This window comes from Notechis scutatus, chromosome 4, assembly GCF_049901735.1.
Source record: "Notechis scutatus isolate UNSWTSFEM ecotype Mainland chromosome 4, rNotScu1.2, whole genome shotgun sequence".
In the NCBI taxonomy this organism is placed as follows: Eukaryota; Metazoa; Chordata; class Lepidosauria; order Squamata; family Elapidae; genus Notechis; species Notechis scutatus.
This window is the reverse complement of record NC_142012.1, coordinates 15,637,063-15,654,681: the sequence shown is the minus strand read 5'-3', so window position 1 is coordinate 15,654,681 and position 17,619 is coordinate 15,637,063. Positions and strand designations below refer to the sequence as shown.

Sequence of the window (17,619 nt, the reverse complement as noted above, 5' to 3'; positions counted from 1 at the left end):
CAGAGAACAAACTTCACCATCATTAGAATTGGTGATGTTACCAAGTTGGGAAATCAAACATCCACCAGCAAACCACCAAACACAGAGAGCAACCAAGGACTCCTCAGTTCAACCCTGAGCCCCATATATTCTCTTCTATTTCCAGGTCATCTTCTTCTCTTAAGAAAAGAATCTCATCAGTCATGCATCACAGGTGGAAAACAGCCCCTTGAATGGGAAAAAAAAGGTCATCCATCTTGAGGAGAACTCTACTATTGTGACCTGGAATTCCACCTCTGGAAACATTTTAGGACTTCTATTTACTGGGCCTCCTTTTCTCTCTCTCTCTTAAAGGTTACCGTTTGACATGGCACCCCTGCTAGACTAAACACAGCCCAACCAACACGTTATTGCGGTTCCCGAAATACCCGATGACCTTTTCCTCTTTTCTTTTATTCTTTTATTTCCCTTCCCCTTTGTCAGAAGCAACAGCAAAGCCAGAAATGTTTTGAATCTTTGGGGAGTTTTCGTCATTTATGGTAGGTCCCAAGAGAGAGAGCTCTAGTGATGAAAGCCTGGAGTGTCTGCATTAATATATGACTTAATGTAGAGTTAGAGTCTAGCGAACCCATCTTGGAGATTCAGAAGAGTGCAAAGCACAATAAGAAAATGAGGGCAGGAAGGAAAGGAGCCAGGGAGGGGGGAATCCTCATCAACCTCAGCTGCGGCCTTAAACTGAATTTGAGTCTAAAAAGGTTTCTTGAAGTGCAAAAAGGATTAAGAAAAAGAGTTGGGACTCGGTATTTTCCCCCTGTCTCTTATCTTGGCTTCAACAGATCCACTGGGCTTGCTGCTATTTGTAGATAAACGCCTGCGGGGTCAACCAGGTTGCCAAGAAGAAGAAAAAGGAGGGAGCAGAGGATTGTCGCTTGACATGATTTCTAAACCCTAATGCTATTTTGTGCAGAAAAGCCTGCTTAATATCAGGATCTGGTTCTAAAAACTGGTTTGTCTTATAACCTGCCAGATCAAAGAGTCTTGAAAAGGATATCGGCAGTCCGGAGTTCAATCAATATTTCTGCTTTTTCACATTCAAAGGTGGATATAACTTTAGCATGATTGGAATGTAAATGTTAGAGTATCTCTCTCTCTCTTTCACACACACACACACACACACACACACACACACTCCCTCTCTCCTCTTCCCTCTCCCCCTCTTTCTCCCTCCCTCTCCCTCCTCTCCCTCTTTCTCTCCCCCCTCTCTCCCCTCTCTCTTCTCTCCAACCTACCTCTCTTACACACTCTCTCTCTCTCTTTCCCTCACTCTCTCACACCCCTCTCTCTTCTCTCTCCTCCTCTCTCCCCCTCTCCCCCCTCTTCTCTCCCCCTCCCTTTCTCTCTCCCTCTCTCCCCCCTCACACACACAAACACACACTCTTTCTCTCTCTCCTCTCTCTCTCCCCCTCCCTTTACCTCTCTTCCCCTCTCTTCTCTCCCACCTCTCACTCTCTCCTCCTCTCTCTTCTGTCCACCTCCCTCTCTCTCACACACTCTCTCTCTCTTTCTCCCCTTCTCCCTCCCTCTCTCTCACCTCTCTCTCCCTCTCTCTCTCCACCCTCTCTCTCATTCTCTCCCCCTTCTCTCCCCCTCCCTCTCTCTCTCTCCCTTTCTCTCCCCCTCTCTTCTCTCCCCCACTTCTCTCTCTCTGTCTCTCCTCACTCTTCTCCATCATTTTATTTTTAAATAAAATAAGCTGGGGTGGATTTTTTTTTGTTACTGATCCATTCTGTGCAGTGATGGAAAGCAAAGATATTTTTTCAGTTCTTACTACCACTACAACTGAGCCCAAATTTTGCATTGCTAAGCAAGACACTTGTCAAGTGCATTTTACCCCCATTGTGATCTTTCTTGCCACAGTTGGTAAGTGAATCATTGCAGTTGTTAAGTTAGTAACCTGGTTGTTAAGTAGAACTGGCTTCCCCCTTGACTTTGCTGGTCAGAAGGTCACAAAAGGGGATCACATAACTCTTGGACATTGCAATCGCCATGCCCATCACCAAATGTATGAATTTTGATCAAATAACTACAGGGGAGCTACAACAGTTGTAAGTGTGAAAAATGGTCATAAGTCACTTTTTTTCAGTGCCCTCATAATGTCAAAGGATCACTAAGCAAATGGTTGTAACTCAAGAATTACCTGTATGGTAAGGCAAGGGAAGGGAGGGGAGGGATGAAGGGAAGGGAAGGGAAAGAAAGGATAAAGGGAAGGAAGGATAAAGGGAAGAGAAGAAGGGAAGGAAAGAAAGGCTAAATGGAAGGGGAGGGAAAGAAAGGATAAAAGGAAGGGGAGGAAAGAGAAAGAGAAAGGGAAGGGGAAAAGGGAAGGGAAAGAAAGGATAAAGGGAAGGGAAGGATAAAGGGAAGAGAAGAAGGGAAGGAAAGAAAGGCTAAATGGAAGGGAGGGAAGAAAGATAAAGGAAGGGGAGGAAGAGAAAGAGAAAGGGAAGGGAAAAGGGAAGGAAAGAAAGGATAAAGGGAAGGGAAGGGAAGGGAAAGAAAGGATAAAGGGAAGAGAAGAAGGGAAGGGAAGGGAAGGATAAAGGGAAGGGGAGGAAGAAGGTTAAAAGGAAGGGAAGGGAAGAATAAAGGGAAGAGAAGAAGGGAAGGGAAGGGCAAGAAAGGATAAAGGGGAGGGAAGGAAAGGAAAGGGAAGGTTAAAGCAAAGGGAAGGGAAGGGAAGAAGGGGAGGGATCAAAATTCAACTCCCAATCAGAAGAAAGTTAACCTAGAAAATGTGATTCTAATCAAGGCACATCAAAGGCTGTGATTTTAAAAAATGGTTCATGTATAATTACAGAAAGAATAATGAAGTACTCCATAAAGGTACCTGTAACCTAGCCATCCTTAAAGCATATTGTAGCAATACTTACAAGTACAATATAAACCGAAAACTACATGCTCAGCAGCTATGTTATCTTCAGACGGCCATAGCTGTCAACAGGACTTAAGCATTTATCCCAGTTAATTATATAGGATTTATCAGGTGGCAGCAAGGAGATATAATCTATGATTGGAGGAATCTGTTACTTTCTGCTGATAAAGGACACCTGATGGATATCCTTTATTCCTTCACTTACCATTCTTTTATTCCCAAATATATTCATTAGCATGGCAGTGACATTCCTCTGCCCCCCCCATCCCAGCGAGTCAATCACATGCAGCCCCTTCCGCATTAAATTAGTGAGCTGGCTTGCTTTGGAAAACACAATAGTTTCCATAACCCCTGACATTTACTAACACTTCTTGATATTTCCATTTATGATCATCTTTTAAATGCAAGCTATAACACATTCAGCAATAGAGTGGTCAATGTCTGGAATACTCTACCCGACTCTGTAGTCTCTTCCCCAAACCCCAAAAACTTTAATCTTAGACTGTCTACTATTGACCTCACCCCGTCCTAAGAGGTCTGTGGGGGCGTGCATAAGCGCACCAACGTGCCTACCGTCCCTGTCCTATTGTTTCTCTTATTCTTTTATTTTTCTTATATGTACCCATTTCATGTATTCACAACTATGTATACACTTATACTTATTATCTTGTAAACAATTGGCAAATCAAATAAATAAATAAATAAATAAATAAATAAATAAATAAATAAATAAATAAATAAATAAATAAATAAATAAATAAATAAATAAATAAATAAATAAATAAATAAATAATATCCCAGCAAATATAAGGCCACATTGAAAGTACATTCAGGTAAAAAGTCAATCCCAACTTCATGGTTCCCTTTCTGGTTGCTTTTGTGCTGCCCCATTCAATGGGAAACCTCAAAGGTGTTATCTAGATGGACTGGCCCAGGCCTAGGTCCTGAAAAATGAATATTTTCTCTCTAGAATTTGTTTGCTTGTTTGTCATATGTGTATAAGATAACAAGTATAGATATGAACATAAACAGAAACAAAGGAAGTAAATACAGATAAATGGGGACAGTAGGACACTGGTGCACTTAAGCATGCCCCCTTTAAGGACCTCTTAGGAATGGGGTGTGGTCCACAGTAGACTGTTTGAGGTTGAAGCTGTGAGGGGTTGAGGCTGTAACAATGGAGTCGGGTAGGGCATTCCAGGTGTTGACCACTCTGTTGCGGAAGTCATATATTCTGCAATTGAGTTTGGAGTGGTTTACCTTGAGTTTGTATCAGTTGTTTGCCCGTCTATTATTGTGATTGAAGCTAACAAAGTCATTGACGGGCAAGATGTTATAGCAGACAATTTTGTGAACTATGCTTAGATCAGACCGCAGGCGGTGCAGTTCTAGATTGTCCAAGCCCAACATTTCAAGCCTGAAGGCATAGGGAAGTCATTTGAAAGTCACTGATGTTAGGAACCATGGTGGTGCAGTGGTAAGAATGGCAGGCCTACTTTGCCCACAGCCAGGAGTTCGATCCTGATGAGGTTCAAAATTGACTTAGCCTTCCATCCTTCAAAAGGTCAGTAAAGTGATTGTTGAGAGCAATATGTTGACACCGACAACTGCTCAGAGAGTGCTGTGAAGCATTGTGGTGCACACTATATAAGTCTAAGTGCTACTGCTATGTTTGACAGACATCAAGCAAGATGTGGCAGACAGTATGCTTAAAAGGGATGAAGGGGAAATGGGATAGGCCTTCCTTCCTTCCAAGGTTGGTAAAATGAGGACCCAGATTGTTGTGGCAGTATGCTGACCCTGTAAATTGCTTAGAGGGGTCTATAAAGCTCTACGAAGCAGTATATAATTCTGATTTTTTTTATTTTATTCATGTTGCCGCCTATTCGCCCATGGCAACTCGATGGCTTACACAATGATTGCTATTATTATTGCTATGTTTGGCAAATTTCAAGCAGGAACAATAAGGTGCCTGTCCATTCATCATCCTCTGGCTGGATGTGATAGACAGCATGCTTTAAAAGGATGAAAGGGAAATGGGATAGACCTCCCAAAAAAACTTGGTGAGGTCAGTCTAGGAGGGATGGAACCAAGTCTGGGAAATCAAGATTGAAAAGTAGCAGATTCCTCAGTGCAGGAAGCCATATTTGAATGTGTTGCTTCTACTGTTTAGTTTGACCTGCCCGCCCTTACCTGCTCAGTAAGCGGTTGTTATCTAATTTAGATAAGACTCTATCATTTTTTTTAGGATCTTCAAGTTTCAAGGACAAGTATAAAGAGGTAGAAAAACCTTCTGCCTGGGATTCATGCTGCCAAAAAAATAGTCAGGGGGACATAGAAACCTTGACACCTATGTTAGGGGCATTCCTAGGTTGCATCAACAAAATTCAGTAGCCAAACCTTGGATTTGATTCCCCCCCAAAAAAAAATTTTTAGGGTCAAACCCAAGGGTACAGAATCTTCATAATGACACCAACTCTTAAACCTAGTCAACTCTCCCGAGAGCAGGTCATCTGATATTGATAGGCCCTCTTGCTCATAGTGATTTTACAGATAATCAGAGTTGAAAGGGACCTTGTAGGTCATCTAGTCCAACTAAACAGGAGACCCTACACCATTTCTGACAAATGGCAATCCAATCTCTTCTTGAAAGTCTCCAGTGGTGAAGCTCCCACAACATCTGAAGGCAATTTCTGTTCCATCAGTTGATTGTTCTCTCACTGTCAGAAAGTTTCTCCTTATTTCCAGGTTGAACCTCTCCTTGTTCAGTTTCCATCTATTATTCTTTGTCTGGCCTACAGGTGCTTTAGAAAATAGCTTGACCCCTTCCTCTCTGTGGTAGCCTCTCAGATATTGGAACATTGCTATCATGTCTCCCCTGGTCCTTCTCTTCACTAGACTAGCCATGCCCAGTTCCTGACATCCCTGCAATGTATCTCGTATGAGCCTCAGAAAACCCCCAAAATTTCCCCAACCAAAAAAATCCCAAACAGCAACCACAAATTGCCCATCATCTGGCTTGATATTATACAGCTTCTTTTCCCCCACTCAAATGTCTTATTTGCATATCTTAACAAAAACGTGTGAAATTGATCCATTTTCTTGTTAACTTGAAGGATAAAAATAGAAAAAGTAGCTTGAGGTCAGCATAATGCTCCCCCCGTTATTTCGTAGTCTGCATCAGATATTCTCTTCAATGATAAAACCATGGAGAGAAAAAATATACTATCTAATAACTTGCCAGCAGAAGAATGCAATGCCAGATTGGGTGCATCCCAGGAAGCAGGATTTATGAGCCAGGAGGCGCTGCTGAAACAATTTCATTCCTGCCTCCCAGGAGAAATAGTGTGATTGAGCTCTGGAGTCCAGCGGAATGTTGGAGGGAGACAAAATTGCTCACTTATTTTAATATATACTTTTGCATTTTCTTATTCCTAAACAAATATGCATGCTGCAGCACAAATGGCCTTCAAAACCTCCTCTGATTTTTTTCTTTTGCAGGGGTGAGTTTTGTGTGCATTATAAAATTATAAAATGCACACAAAAATGCATAGCTTAAAAAGAAAGCATGCATATTCGTGAAAATAACATAAAAATGTGCTGGTTAGAAATTGTGCTTGCAAAAACATATTTAATTACTGGAAAAGTGCACCCAAACCAGTAGTGGGATTCAAAAATTTTTTACTACTGACTCTGTGGAGGTGGCTTGGTGGGCGTGGCAGGGGAAGGATACTGTAAATCTCCAGTCAGAGGTGGCATTTGCCGCTTCTCCAAACTACTCAAAATTTCCGCTACTGGTCCTCCAGAACTGGTCAGAATCTGCTGAATACCACCTCTGACCCGGAGCTGTACAAGAAGTACACGTGTCAAATGGTATCATTTTACATTCAATAAATTTAAATTCAGTAAGGAGCTGCCCCAAAGAAGCGGGGGGGCAGCCTATTCTTCAAAGCACCTGAGGGCAAGACAAGAAGCAACGGATGGAAATTAACCAAGAAGAGAAGCAACTGAGAACTAAGGAGAAATTTCCTGACAGTGAGCACAATTTATCAGTGGAACAACTTGCCTCCAGAAGTTGTACATGCTCCAACACTGGAGGTTTTTAAGAAGAGATTGGACAACCATTTGTCTGAAATAGTATAGGGCTTCCTGACTGTGCAGGGGATTTGACTAGAAGACCTCCAAGGTCCCTTCCAACTCTGTTATTCTGTTAAATGCAATCTTTCTTTAAAAAAAAAGTCTTGAGACTGTACAAAACCAAAATGAGTCATCTTGGAAAGGTGACAATAGAGGGAAATTGAAACTGATTTCGTCCAACTTTATTCCCAGAAAAAGGTGGAAAACAAAACAAAGCAGTGGTTTGCCAACTTCCTGTTTTAGAGAAACTTGCATATCTCTTTCCATTCATCTGGATGTTGGACATTGCCAGAGAGTTCCCATATATTGTGGGCGATTTTGGAATATCAAAGGGTTCTAAGAAGCACATTGCACTGATGAGTTTCCTAGAAGAATCTGACATTCCTCCTGTGGCTGCACAGCAAGATCAGTTAGGCTAAATAGTTGTTACTTAAGGAATTTAACATGCCCTTCAGTACAAATATTTCAAGATATATCATAGTAGGAAACAAAACCAGAGAAAATGGGAGGGGAAAAGAGAGAGAGAGAGAAAGAGAGAAGGAGGGAGGGAGGGAGGGAGGAAGGGAGGAAGGGAGGAAGGAAGGAAGGAAGAAAAAGAAAAAGAAAAAGAAAAAGAAAAAGAAAGAAAGAAAGAAAGAAAGAAAGAAAGAAAGAAAGAAAGAAAGAAAGAAAGAAAGAAAGAAAGAAAGAAAGAAAGAAACTCATTTCATGCATGCATGTGTGTCAAGCATACAAATACATCTAGTCCATTAAGATTCCAGAAGAAGAAAGTTGGAATAGTTGGAGGAACATTTTGAGAAGAAAGGATGAACAATCACAATAGGATTGGTCTCAACGTAGCCTCCCTAAGAAAGCAACCTTGGAAACCACTTGTTGTGTTTATGTGGATTTTTTTTTCAAATTTAACATCTCAAAAGGTTTGTACACAGTAGAGAAGTAAAGGTCATCCCCCTGTTTGCTCTTCCCTTGCCCCTTAATTTGCCAGGTCTGAGCTCGCCTGGGGGTTTGAAGGGGTGATTAATGTCTTCTTGGATGAAGGATGTGTTTCCATTTGCTTAAAGTCATTCAACCTTTATTGAAAAAGGCCTCTTTGTAAAAGCATCAGGATGAAACTTATTATCTGGACCCATTGCAATTGAGGTTGGGCCTGGAGTTTAGTACTGAGATTCCTTTTGAACATATTCCATGTCGTGGAAATAAATAGGGGCATTTGACCCGCTGCAGTCTTCTCAGCAGCTTTCATTCTCATTGACTAGGTTTGTTCAAACACTTTTCATTATGACATCTACTCAACCCACTAGAGCAGGGAGGCAAGGAATGTTGCGGGACCTGTCCCCTAAGGAGATACATCTGGAGGGACCCAGAAGAAGGGCCTTCTCCATGGTGGCTCCCTCTCTCTAGAAGATCATCCCTCTGGATATTAGATTGCCTGCCCCCACTCTAATACTCTTTCGGAAGGCCCTGAAGACATGGTTCTTTCCGCAGGCCTGGGAAACCCAGAGCGGGATGGAGCCCATTAAATGGCTGGTAAAAATTGTGTTGTTAGTGAGGTGGGGAGGTAAGGGGATTATTATTTTATTATTTTTATTGTTTATTATTTTTATTTCTTTTATATTTGCGTTTATGTCCTTGTAAGCCGCTTTGAGTCTTCCTTGTGCGAGTAGGTGGAAATATAGATTTCCTAACTAATAAATAAATTATCATTATTATGAATCATGATATATTATTGGGCCATCTTGTTTGCAATTGTTTTCTTGCTTCCTGTTGAGATGCTACCAGAAGGTAAGCACTGGAAAACTACTGCTTGACCCCTAAGTCGTTGACCTATGTTGTCCCATAGGGTTTCATCTTCAGTCCTATGTTGCTTAGCATCTACATGAAACAATTGGGCATAGTCATTTGAAGCTTGGGAGTGCTGATGACACCCAATTTTATCGCTCCTCCCTGTCTTATTTCAAGGAAGCAATTGGCATCCTTGAATGTTGCTTAAATACAAAAATGGAGTCGATGAGGGAGAACCAAATGAAAATAAAGCTTGATTTTAATGGTTTTGGTTTTTAATTTGATTCAACGTTCACTGTATGAGCTATGGTGGTGTAGTGGTTACAATGCAGTACTGCAGGCTAATTCTGCCAACTGACAAGCAGTTCGGCAGTTCGATTCTCACCGGCTCAAGGTTGACTCAGCCTTCCATCCTTCTGAGGTGGGTAAAATGAAGAGCCCGATTGTTGGGAGCAATATGCTGACTCTGTAAACTGCTTAGGGAGGGCTGGAAAGCACTGGAAAGCAGTATATAAGTCTAAGTGCTATTGCTAATAGTAATGAATAATTATGTCTGCTTCTGTGTTTATGTGTGTGCTCATAAGAAAGTAATGCTAATGGGTTTCCCAAATGCCAAAGGTACACAATCAATGCTCCAGCTATGTATCTTATGCACCAAGCTTTTGAATAGGTACCTAGTCATTCTAAAAGCTGTTGGCAAAGTGTAACATTTAATGTGAAAGACAAGAAATGGTTAAATAAGTAAGAACCAAATGCATTCATTATAACAGAATATAACAGTTGGAAGGGACACTGGAGGTCTTCTAGTCCAATCCTTGCTCAAACAGGAGATCCTATACCATTCCAGATAAGTGGTTGTCCAGTCTCTTCTTAAAAGCCTCCAGTGATGGACACTCACAACTTCTAGTGGCAAGCCGTTCCACTGATTAATTGTTCTCACTACTAGGGAAATTATCCTTAATTCTAACCTGCTTCTCTCCTTAATTAATTTTCATCCATTGTTTCTTGTCTTGCCTTCTTTAGAAAATAGTTTCACCACCCTCTTCTTTGTGGCAGCCCCTCAAATATTAGAACATTGCTATCATGTCATCCCTGGTCCTTTTTTACACAAGACTAGACATACCCAATTCCTGTAACCGTTTGTCTTATGTTTTAGCCTCCAGGCCCCTAATCATCTTTGTTGATCTTATGCTTAATTGTTTAGATTAATTACATTTTACTTTATTTTATCCCTACCCAATGTTTGGAGTTCAGCACCTGAATCTCCACTCAAAGTTACATGTGGCTTTTGGTCAGAATAAGTTGCAGAGATCTACAATGCAAATGTCCTCTCTCAATATGGGGATATCTGAACCAGAAAGAAATACGGCCATTTATCAATAGAGACTTTTTTCACATGGTTAATGCATAAGGGAAAGTTTTTAAAGTCTTTAAACTCCAGTAAGGGCTTCAAACATGATGTTCCATTAAGATATCTAACCATTCTTATCACTTGCTCTGTAGTTATTATCTATACCAGAACATCTTTGAAGGTGTTATTTAAAGATGGGGCAAACTGTGTGCATTAAAGAGTGATGGAAGATTAGAATCAATGGAACCCTGCTTTTAAGGGAAGTGGTGGCTCAGTGGTTAAGACGCTGAGCTTGTCGATCAGAAAGATTGGCAGTTCGGTGGTTCGAATCCCTAGCACCGTGTAACGGAGTGAGCTCCCGTTACTTGTCCCAGCTTCTGCCAACCTAGCAGTTCGAAAGAATGTAAAAATGCAGGTTGAAAAATAGGGACCACTTTGGTGGGAGAAGATAACAGCGTTCCGTGAGCCTTCGGCATTTAGTCATGCCGGCAACATGACCACGGAGACGTCTTCGGACAACGCGGGCTCTTCGGCTTTGTAACGGAAATGAGCACCGCCCTCTAGAGCCAGAAATGACTAGCACATATGTGCAAGGGGAACCTTTATCTTTACCTAACCCTGCTTTTGCTTAAAAAAGTAAAATATTCTGTTTCTGGCAATTGAAAAGCTTTGGCTTTTAATACATGTCCTTTAGGTGTGGATTTGAGTTTTTCATGATCAGGATCAAAATGACTAGAAAGCTTTTCTAGGTCCCATTGATTGATAAATGTGGTTGAAACTCCCTTCCGAGGTGGATTTTTTTTTTTACATTGCTCAGTTTTGTCTGCAATCCGGATTCAAATAATGTTTCAGAAAAGCAGCTGTTTCGTGCTTATGCTGCATCCTTTGTCTTTGTGTGATGGCAACTCTGAGGCTAAAAACAACAGCAACAACACTAAGTTTCTTCTTGGGAATCGGTTTACTGGCTATTTATAGTGGTGCAATAAAACACATATTTGTATACATGTGTAAGTATTGATCTTTCTCTTTTGTCTGATGCTCTGCACTCTAGATGGCTTTCTTTATTGTAAACATTATACAGCCACCTACTGGGAAAATTCTACAATTGTACCATCTCTTTTTCTTTCTTAGAATTTGTCTAAGTAAATTTGAGAATGTTTTAGCTCTCTTCTCTGGAAAAAAAAACCCAATAAGTTCTAAGGTACAATCTATTATGAGAAAAAATATTAAGTACCATAACAAGTAAATGTTTGGAAGACCAACATTATATATAAATCCACATTCCCTAACTTTGATACCTCCAGCCCTTGCTTATCAATGGAGACCGAGTAGACCAAGTGACCAGTTTTAAGTTTCTGGGTGTTACCATAAAAGAGGACCTGACCTGGGGTGCTCACATTGCAGCACTGGTCAAAAGGGCCCAGCAGAGATTATACTACCTGAGACTTCTCAGAAAACAACAACTGAATGAAAAACTGCTGGTGATCTTCTACCACTGCACCATAGAGAACATTTTAACATACTGCACCTCTGTATGGTTTGCCAATTGCACAGGGGCAGATAGGAAAGCACTCCAGAGAGTTAATGTCATTGCCCAGAAGATCATTGGTTGCCTTCTTTGGAAGAGCTTTATAGCTCCCGCTGCCTTAAGAAAGTTCAAAACATGGTCCTGGGAACCCTTTTTTTGAACTATTACGATCTGGCAGATGGTATAGAATAATAAAAACAAGGACAAATAGGCTGAAAAACAACTTCTATCTCAGGGCAGTAGGTCTTTTGAATTCTGCTGTATAGTGCAATGTTGGTGTGGTGTCAGGGGTTTCTGGTTCAATGTGTGAAGGGTGAAGGATGCGTGTTTGTGTTTATTTTCATGGTCATGATGTGCACTGAAGATGGTGTTTGATTTCGTTGTACGAGGTGCAATGACAATAAAGTGAACTAAAGTAAACTAAACTCAGATATATGACACCAATTCTTATCAGATACAATCAGCATTATCTATTATGGAAGATGTAGACCATCCTATGTGAAAGATATATAATGGGGTATGGTTGATATAAACTAAATAAAATCTGTAACATGTCCATAATTTCCAATATTTTTCTTGTACATTGGGGAAATTATCCTGGAAGAAGACATTTATACCTCTTTTAGATAGTTTTTATCTGGTTCTACTCATATTTTTGGCCTTTAGTTTGCAAAAGTTCTAATACCAAAATTATAAGAAAAGTATAAAGGCTTTTCTCAACCTTTGTAGAAACAGATTTTAAAAACTTGTACTTGTTAGTTTTGTCCAACTTCTCCAAAGAGAAAAGGACAAAAGGATAGTCAAACTGATACATTTGAACCATTTCTAATGCTATATTGTAAGTCTAGATCCTATCAACTTCTACAGCTAAACTTTTAGAGTGCTTACGGTTTTTTCAGCACCCTGAAAAACATCAACATGATGATTGTTATGTACTCTACTCATTGAAATAATCTGAGCAGGCTCTGCTCCAGGTGCTTTAGTTATGGCAGCTAATGGTTGTGCCTCCTTTATAACTACTCCAATTCTGTGAAATGTACACACTCTTCCTGATTTGTGTGGGATCTCAGCATCCTGAAATTAAAAGTAGTAATCTAGACCAATAAATTATAGTGGGCTGACAAATGAGTTATGTCCATCTTTGGTGGGTTCAGCTATACACAATCTCTTTCATCTTTGTAAGGATGGAAGAAGTGAATGGAATGAAATTGTAGTAAACAATCAACCATAACAAACTGTTCCCAAAATTCTGTTAGACAAAATCCCAACTAACTGATATTTTGAACTGTCACTTTTATTATTTTTAGCAAATGTGATGCATTGTGGCCTTAGATAACTTGGATTGACTTCACCCACTCCTTTAAATTAGACTGCTATGGACTGCAGACACTCTATGGTTGGGAAATGTGGCTCATTTGTGGAATAAATGAATACAACCAAGTTTCCACAAATGAAGCTAAATATTTCCCTTCATCGAGTCCCCATACCACCCTTCAGGCTGCTTACCTAACACTTCAAAAAAGATGGAGTCTGGGCAATAAAGGAAAAAAGAACAGACCCCCAAGGTATTTAGTTTTGGATAGAAAACAGAATTCTAGGGTTTTTTTTCCCCTTGATCTATAAATCAAGATCAAATAAACCCTTGGAGCTTAAGGGCATATTTAAAATGTATGTGGAGAGCATAGGTGACTCCACTCACAAAATGGCTGTCATGAGAGACACAAATAATCCACTTACCAGAAGGGATAGCAACCCTTTTCCCTGGATACTTTCTACTATCCTGGTGAGGTTTGTTTTGTGAGGCCTAAAGGCAGTACTGCAAATAGATACGCTGCTAGAGGCTAATGCTTTCGAACATGACAGCTCCCTATTTATTTTTTCATTTAAAAGAATCATTAAAAAATAATCAGATGGGATAGGGTGCCTAATGGGTACCGAGGGAGGAGTCTGGGGGCTTGCTGGTGCCTGAAAGCACTGTAACGCCATTTCATTTTCACTGGCTTGTTTAATCTTCTATATTTATTATAACTTGAATATAGTAAGAATAATAATAAGAGTAACCCATTGCAAACATTTTAGATTTGTGTGGGTTTAACCATCTCCATCGTGGCATGCAAGAGCTTCTTGCTTTCAGGGAAGTTAATGTTTGCAAGTATTAAGGTTTCTTCCTTTTGGATGGAAAACAGCAGTGAGGTCTCTCTATTTCTGCCCATAAATTTTTAATCATAGCCTCCTCCTTTCCTCCACTGATTGAGTTCCCTACCGCAGCTAATGGCATGTCTTGTAATATTCATCCATGTAAAATATGTATATGGATGCCATTTCTTATTTTTCAAAGGATGCTCTCACATAAGACAAGCTGAATGCCTTTCAAACTAGGGCAAATTTGTTACATGTTTGATCAGTTGGCTAATCAGAACATACAGGGGATAGATACAAGATGAGTATAATCATCGGGATGGCATTTTGCCACTTGCCTCAAACGTAAAGCCAAAGGAAACCCAGGATGTAAATTTCATTTGGCTTCAATAGGAATGGGGTCGAGTATCTAAATGCATGCCCTCTGGCTGGAATACATTCAAAGATGACATGCCTTAAAAAGTCAACAGGTCAAACTACTAGAGGTGTATGAATTTTTAAACAAGAGGCATTTTGACGGCCATGATTTAATATCTCCAAGTAATTACTTTATGAAATAATTCCATGAAATGATTCCAGCTTGTCTTGCCAGGAATTAAACAGATCGTATATTGTAACTATGGTGGAGATGAAGCCGCAGCCAATTTCTTTCTTTCTTTCTTTCTTTCTTTCTTTCTTTCTTTCTTTCTTTCTTTCTTTCTTTCTTTCTTTCTTTCTTTCTTTCTTTCTTTCTTTCTTCCTTCCTTCCTTCCTTCCTTCCTTCCTTCCTTCCTTCCTTCCTTCCTTCCTTCCTTCCTTCTTTCCTTCCTTCTATTATCCTTTACTACCCTCCCTTATTGACATAATTACTATGATTATATTACTTTGTTGTTCGTATGTACATTGAGAGCTTCTCCACCAGAGACAAATTCCTTGTGTGTCCAATCATGCTTGGCCAACTAAAGTATTCTATTCTGTTCTGTTCTACTCTACTCTATTATTCCTTCTTTCTTTCTTTCCTTCCTTCCTTCTTTCTTTCTTTCTTTCCTTTCTTCCTCCCTCTCTCTTCCCTTCTCCCTTCCTTCCTTCCTTCCACATGAAATTCCTTCAGGGAAAAAATGCAACCCAGAAGTCTCCTGCTTTATACGCCAGAATTTTCAGAGAGATCCTCTCGAAGTATGTATATAATATGGAAAACAATTAGGAAAGTAGTTCAAACCAAATTTTCCCTTTTCCCTTCTGCTTTTCAGCAACTGATGATGTATCATTAAAATCAAAAGGCATCTGATATGTGGCTCAATTCCCAAAATTAATTAATTAATTAATTAAATTGGTTTTTATTATTTATAAAATTTTAGCTGCCCATCTTACCCCGGGGTAATTCCTCACCAGCGTTCCATTGCTGATATTTTTAGGAACTAAGGACTGTTATATCATATTCCTTTTAATTCCAAAAAAAGAACGCCAGTGTAAGACAAAGAGCTTTTCCTTAATTGTTTCATTTGTTCTGTGGCCAATTCTCTCCGTCCTTCAGCTCTTTTCACTCTCTTGTTGTAACACATTGATTCTATTCTTGACCTCTGACTGATGGAGTAATTCTATAACAATTCCCTTTCTTTATTATATGTATATTGAGCCATGGTGGCACAGTGGTTAGAGTGCAGTACTGCAAGCTACTTCTGCTGCCTGCCAGCTGCCTGCAGTTCGGTTTGAATCTCACCAGGCTGAAGATTGATTTGATTTTCTATCCTTCCGAGGTGGGTAAAATGAGGACCCAGATTGTTGGAGGCAAGAGGCTGACTCTGTAAACCGCTTAGAGAAGGTTGTAAAGCATTGTGAAGTGGTATATAAATCTCAGTGCTATTGCTACTGCTATAATCATTCCTCCAAGGTGCTCAGAAGGAGCTCATATGGGTCTCACTATATTGCTATCAACACAACAATTTCAATAGGGTAAATTGTATAGGGGGCCACCACTGCTGAAGTGGAATCTGGATCTAAAAATTTTCCAGGCTAATTATAATACTCTAATGGTGATACCTTTTTGGAGCTGTGTTCTATAATGAATAAGGTATGTCAACTTTCGTGTCAACTCATAAAACATTTTGTATACATGTTTTATAGTTGTCAACAGAAAGGAGGGGGGAGTTTCAAAGAGCAGGCAGCAGTGTGGAATCGAAAGTACATTCCATTCATATTTTCTTCAGAGACTGATTAGATGACTGAAGCTTCTGCCATGCAAAAGTCTAATTGGAGAGCATGATTGATGACTCTTGGCTATGGATGTGTTTCATTGGATGATACACCCAGGGGGTAGGGGGAAGCAGGATCAAGGGAGACAGTGAATTACGTATCTCAGAGTCGGCTATGCCCAGGCTAATGCCGCCATGTTAACTTCTAATAAATCCTTTTTAGCTTTGGGAGTGTGGCTTGAGGCTCATGATTTAATTGGAGTAACTGCCGGAATCCTGACATTTAGCTCACTTAGCTGTATAATGCAGAGCTGGTATTCAGCAGGTTCTGAACAGTTCTGGAGAACCGGTAGTGGAAATTTTGAGTAGTTCAGAGAACCGGCAAATACCATCTGTGACTGGAGATTTTACAGTATCCTTCCCCTGCCATGCCCACCAAGCCATGCCCACAGAACCAGTAGTAAAAAAATGTGAATCCTACCACTGGTGGAGAGGGAATGGAGAAGATAGAGCTTGATCCACAGGAAGATCTCCAAATGAGCTATAATAGGCCAGCAAAGGTTTCTGACTTCCAATACAGGTAGTCCTCGACTTACGACCACAAGTCAGCCCAAAATTTATATTGCTGAGCGGGGTTTGCCCCATTTTACAACCTTTCTTGCCACGTTTGTTAAATGAATCCCTGCAGTTGCTAAGCTAGTGACACTGTTGTTAAGTGAATCCGGCTTTCCCGTGGACTTGGCTTGTCAAAAGGTCGCAAAATGGGATCACATGACACACACCCCCGGGACACTGCAACCATCACAAATACGAACAGTTGCCAAGCTTCTGAATTTCTGAATCACGTGATCATTGGGGATGCTGTAACGGTCATAATCGGCTGGGTCTTCTTTGGTTGCCCTGCACAGGAGAACGGAGCTGGAAAGCAGGTTAGTAGGATGGGGAGGGAATGGAGATTTTGCAGTATCCTTCCCCTGCCACGCCCACCAAGCCACACAACGCCCACCAAGCCACGCCCACAGAACCAGTAGTAAAAAAATTTGAATCCCACCACTGTAAGGCAGGACTAGGTTTAATACCAAAAAAAACCAAAAAAAAACACCACCCTGTTCCTTTTTCCTCTTGCTAATTAACAGAAATAGCTTTTCTCTTCTGTACTGGTTTGATAGCCAGTGGACTTTGATCATGAGAAAAGGTTGTTGTCGTTATTATTATTTTAATATCTTCCTTACCTGTTGGCTGGCATGTTCCTCCACTGTATCCTGGGCAGCACTTCCACTCCAGTGAGGTAACTATGATATGTTTCATCCTGTAAACTTGTTGGGTCCTTGACTGGGAACTGCAAGGTGATTTGAAAAGCAGATATTTAGTGGAGGTCAGGGCGAAGGGACAGGATGTATAGGATGATAGAGCAGTAATAGGCCACAGGGGGGGATTCGTTTTGAAGTGTATCGATTGCACCTTGTGGAAGACTACAAGCAAATGCTTTTGACAGAATCAAGGCATGTCAAAGCTAATAATAATAAACATTTCAGGAGCACAAATGAAGGAGAGGAGGCATTTATTTAAGCATATATGCTCATCTGCTTTGTGAGGAAAG

At 40.5% G+C, this 17,619-nt stretch overlaps 1 protein-coding gene across 2 annotated transcripts in view; it reads right to left on the bottom strand.

Moving 5' to 3' along the window:
• Positions 1 to 17,619, bottom strand: part of MMRN1 (multimerin 1) — an 87,581-nt gene that overhangs the window by 39,171 nt on the left and 30,791 nt on the right. For both annotated transcript variants that reach the window (XM_026672651.2, XM_087962868.1), the window contains exon 3: positions 17,252 to 17,358. In XM_026672651.2, the coding sequence (XP_026528436.2) occupies positions 17,252 to 17,358 (107 nt within the window). The remainder of the gene's footprint in view (positions 1 to 17,251; positions 17,359 to 17,619) is intronic.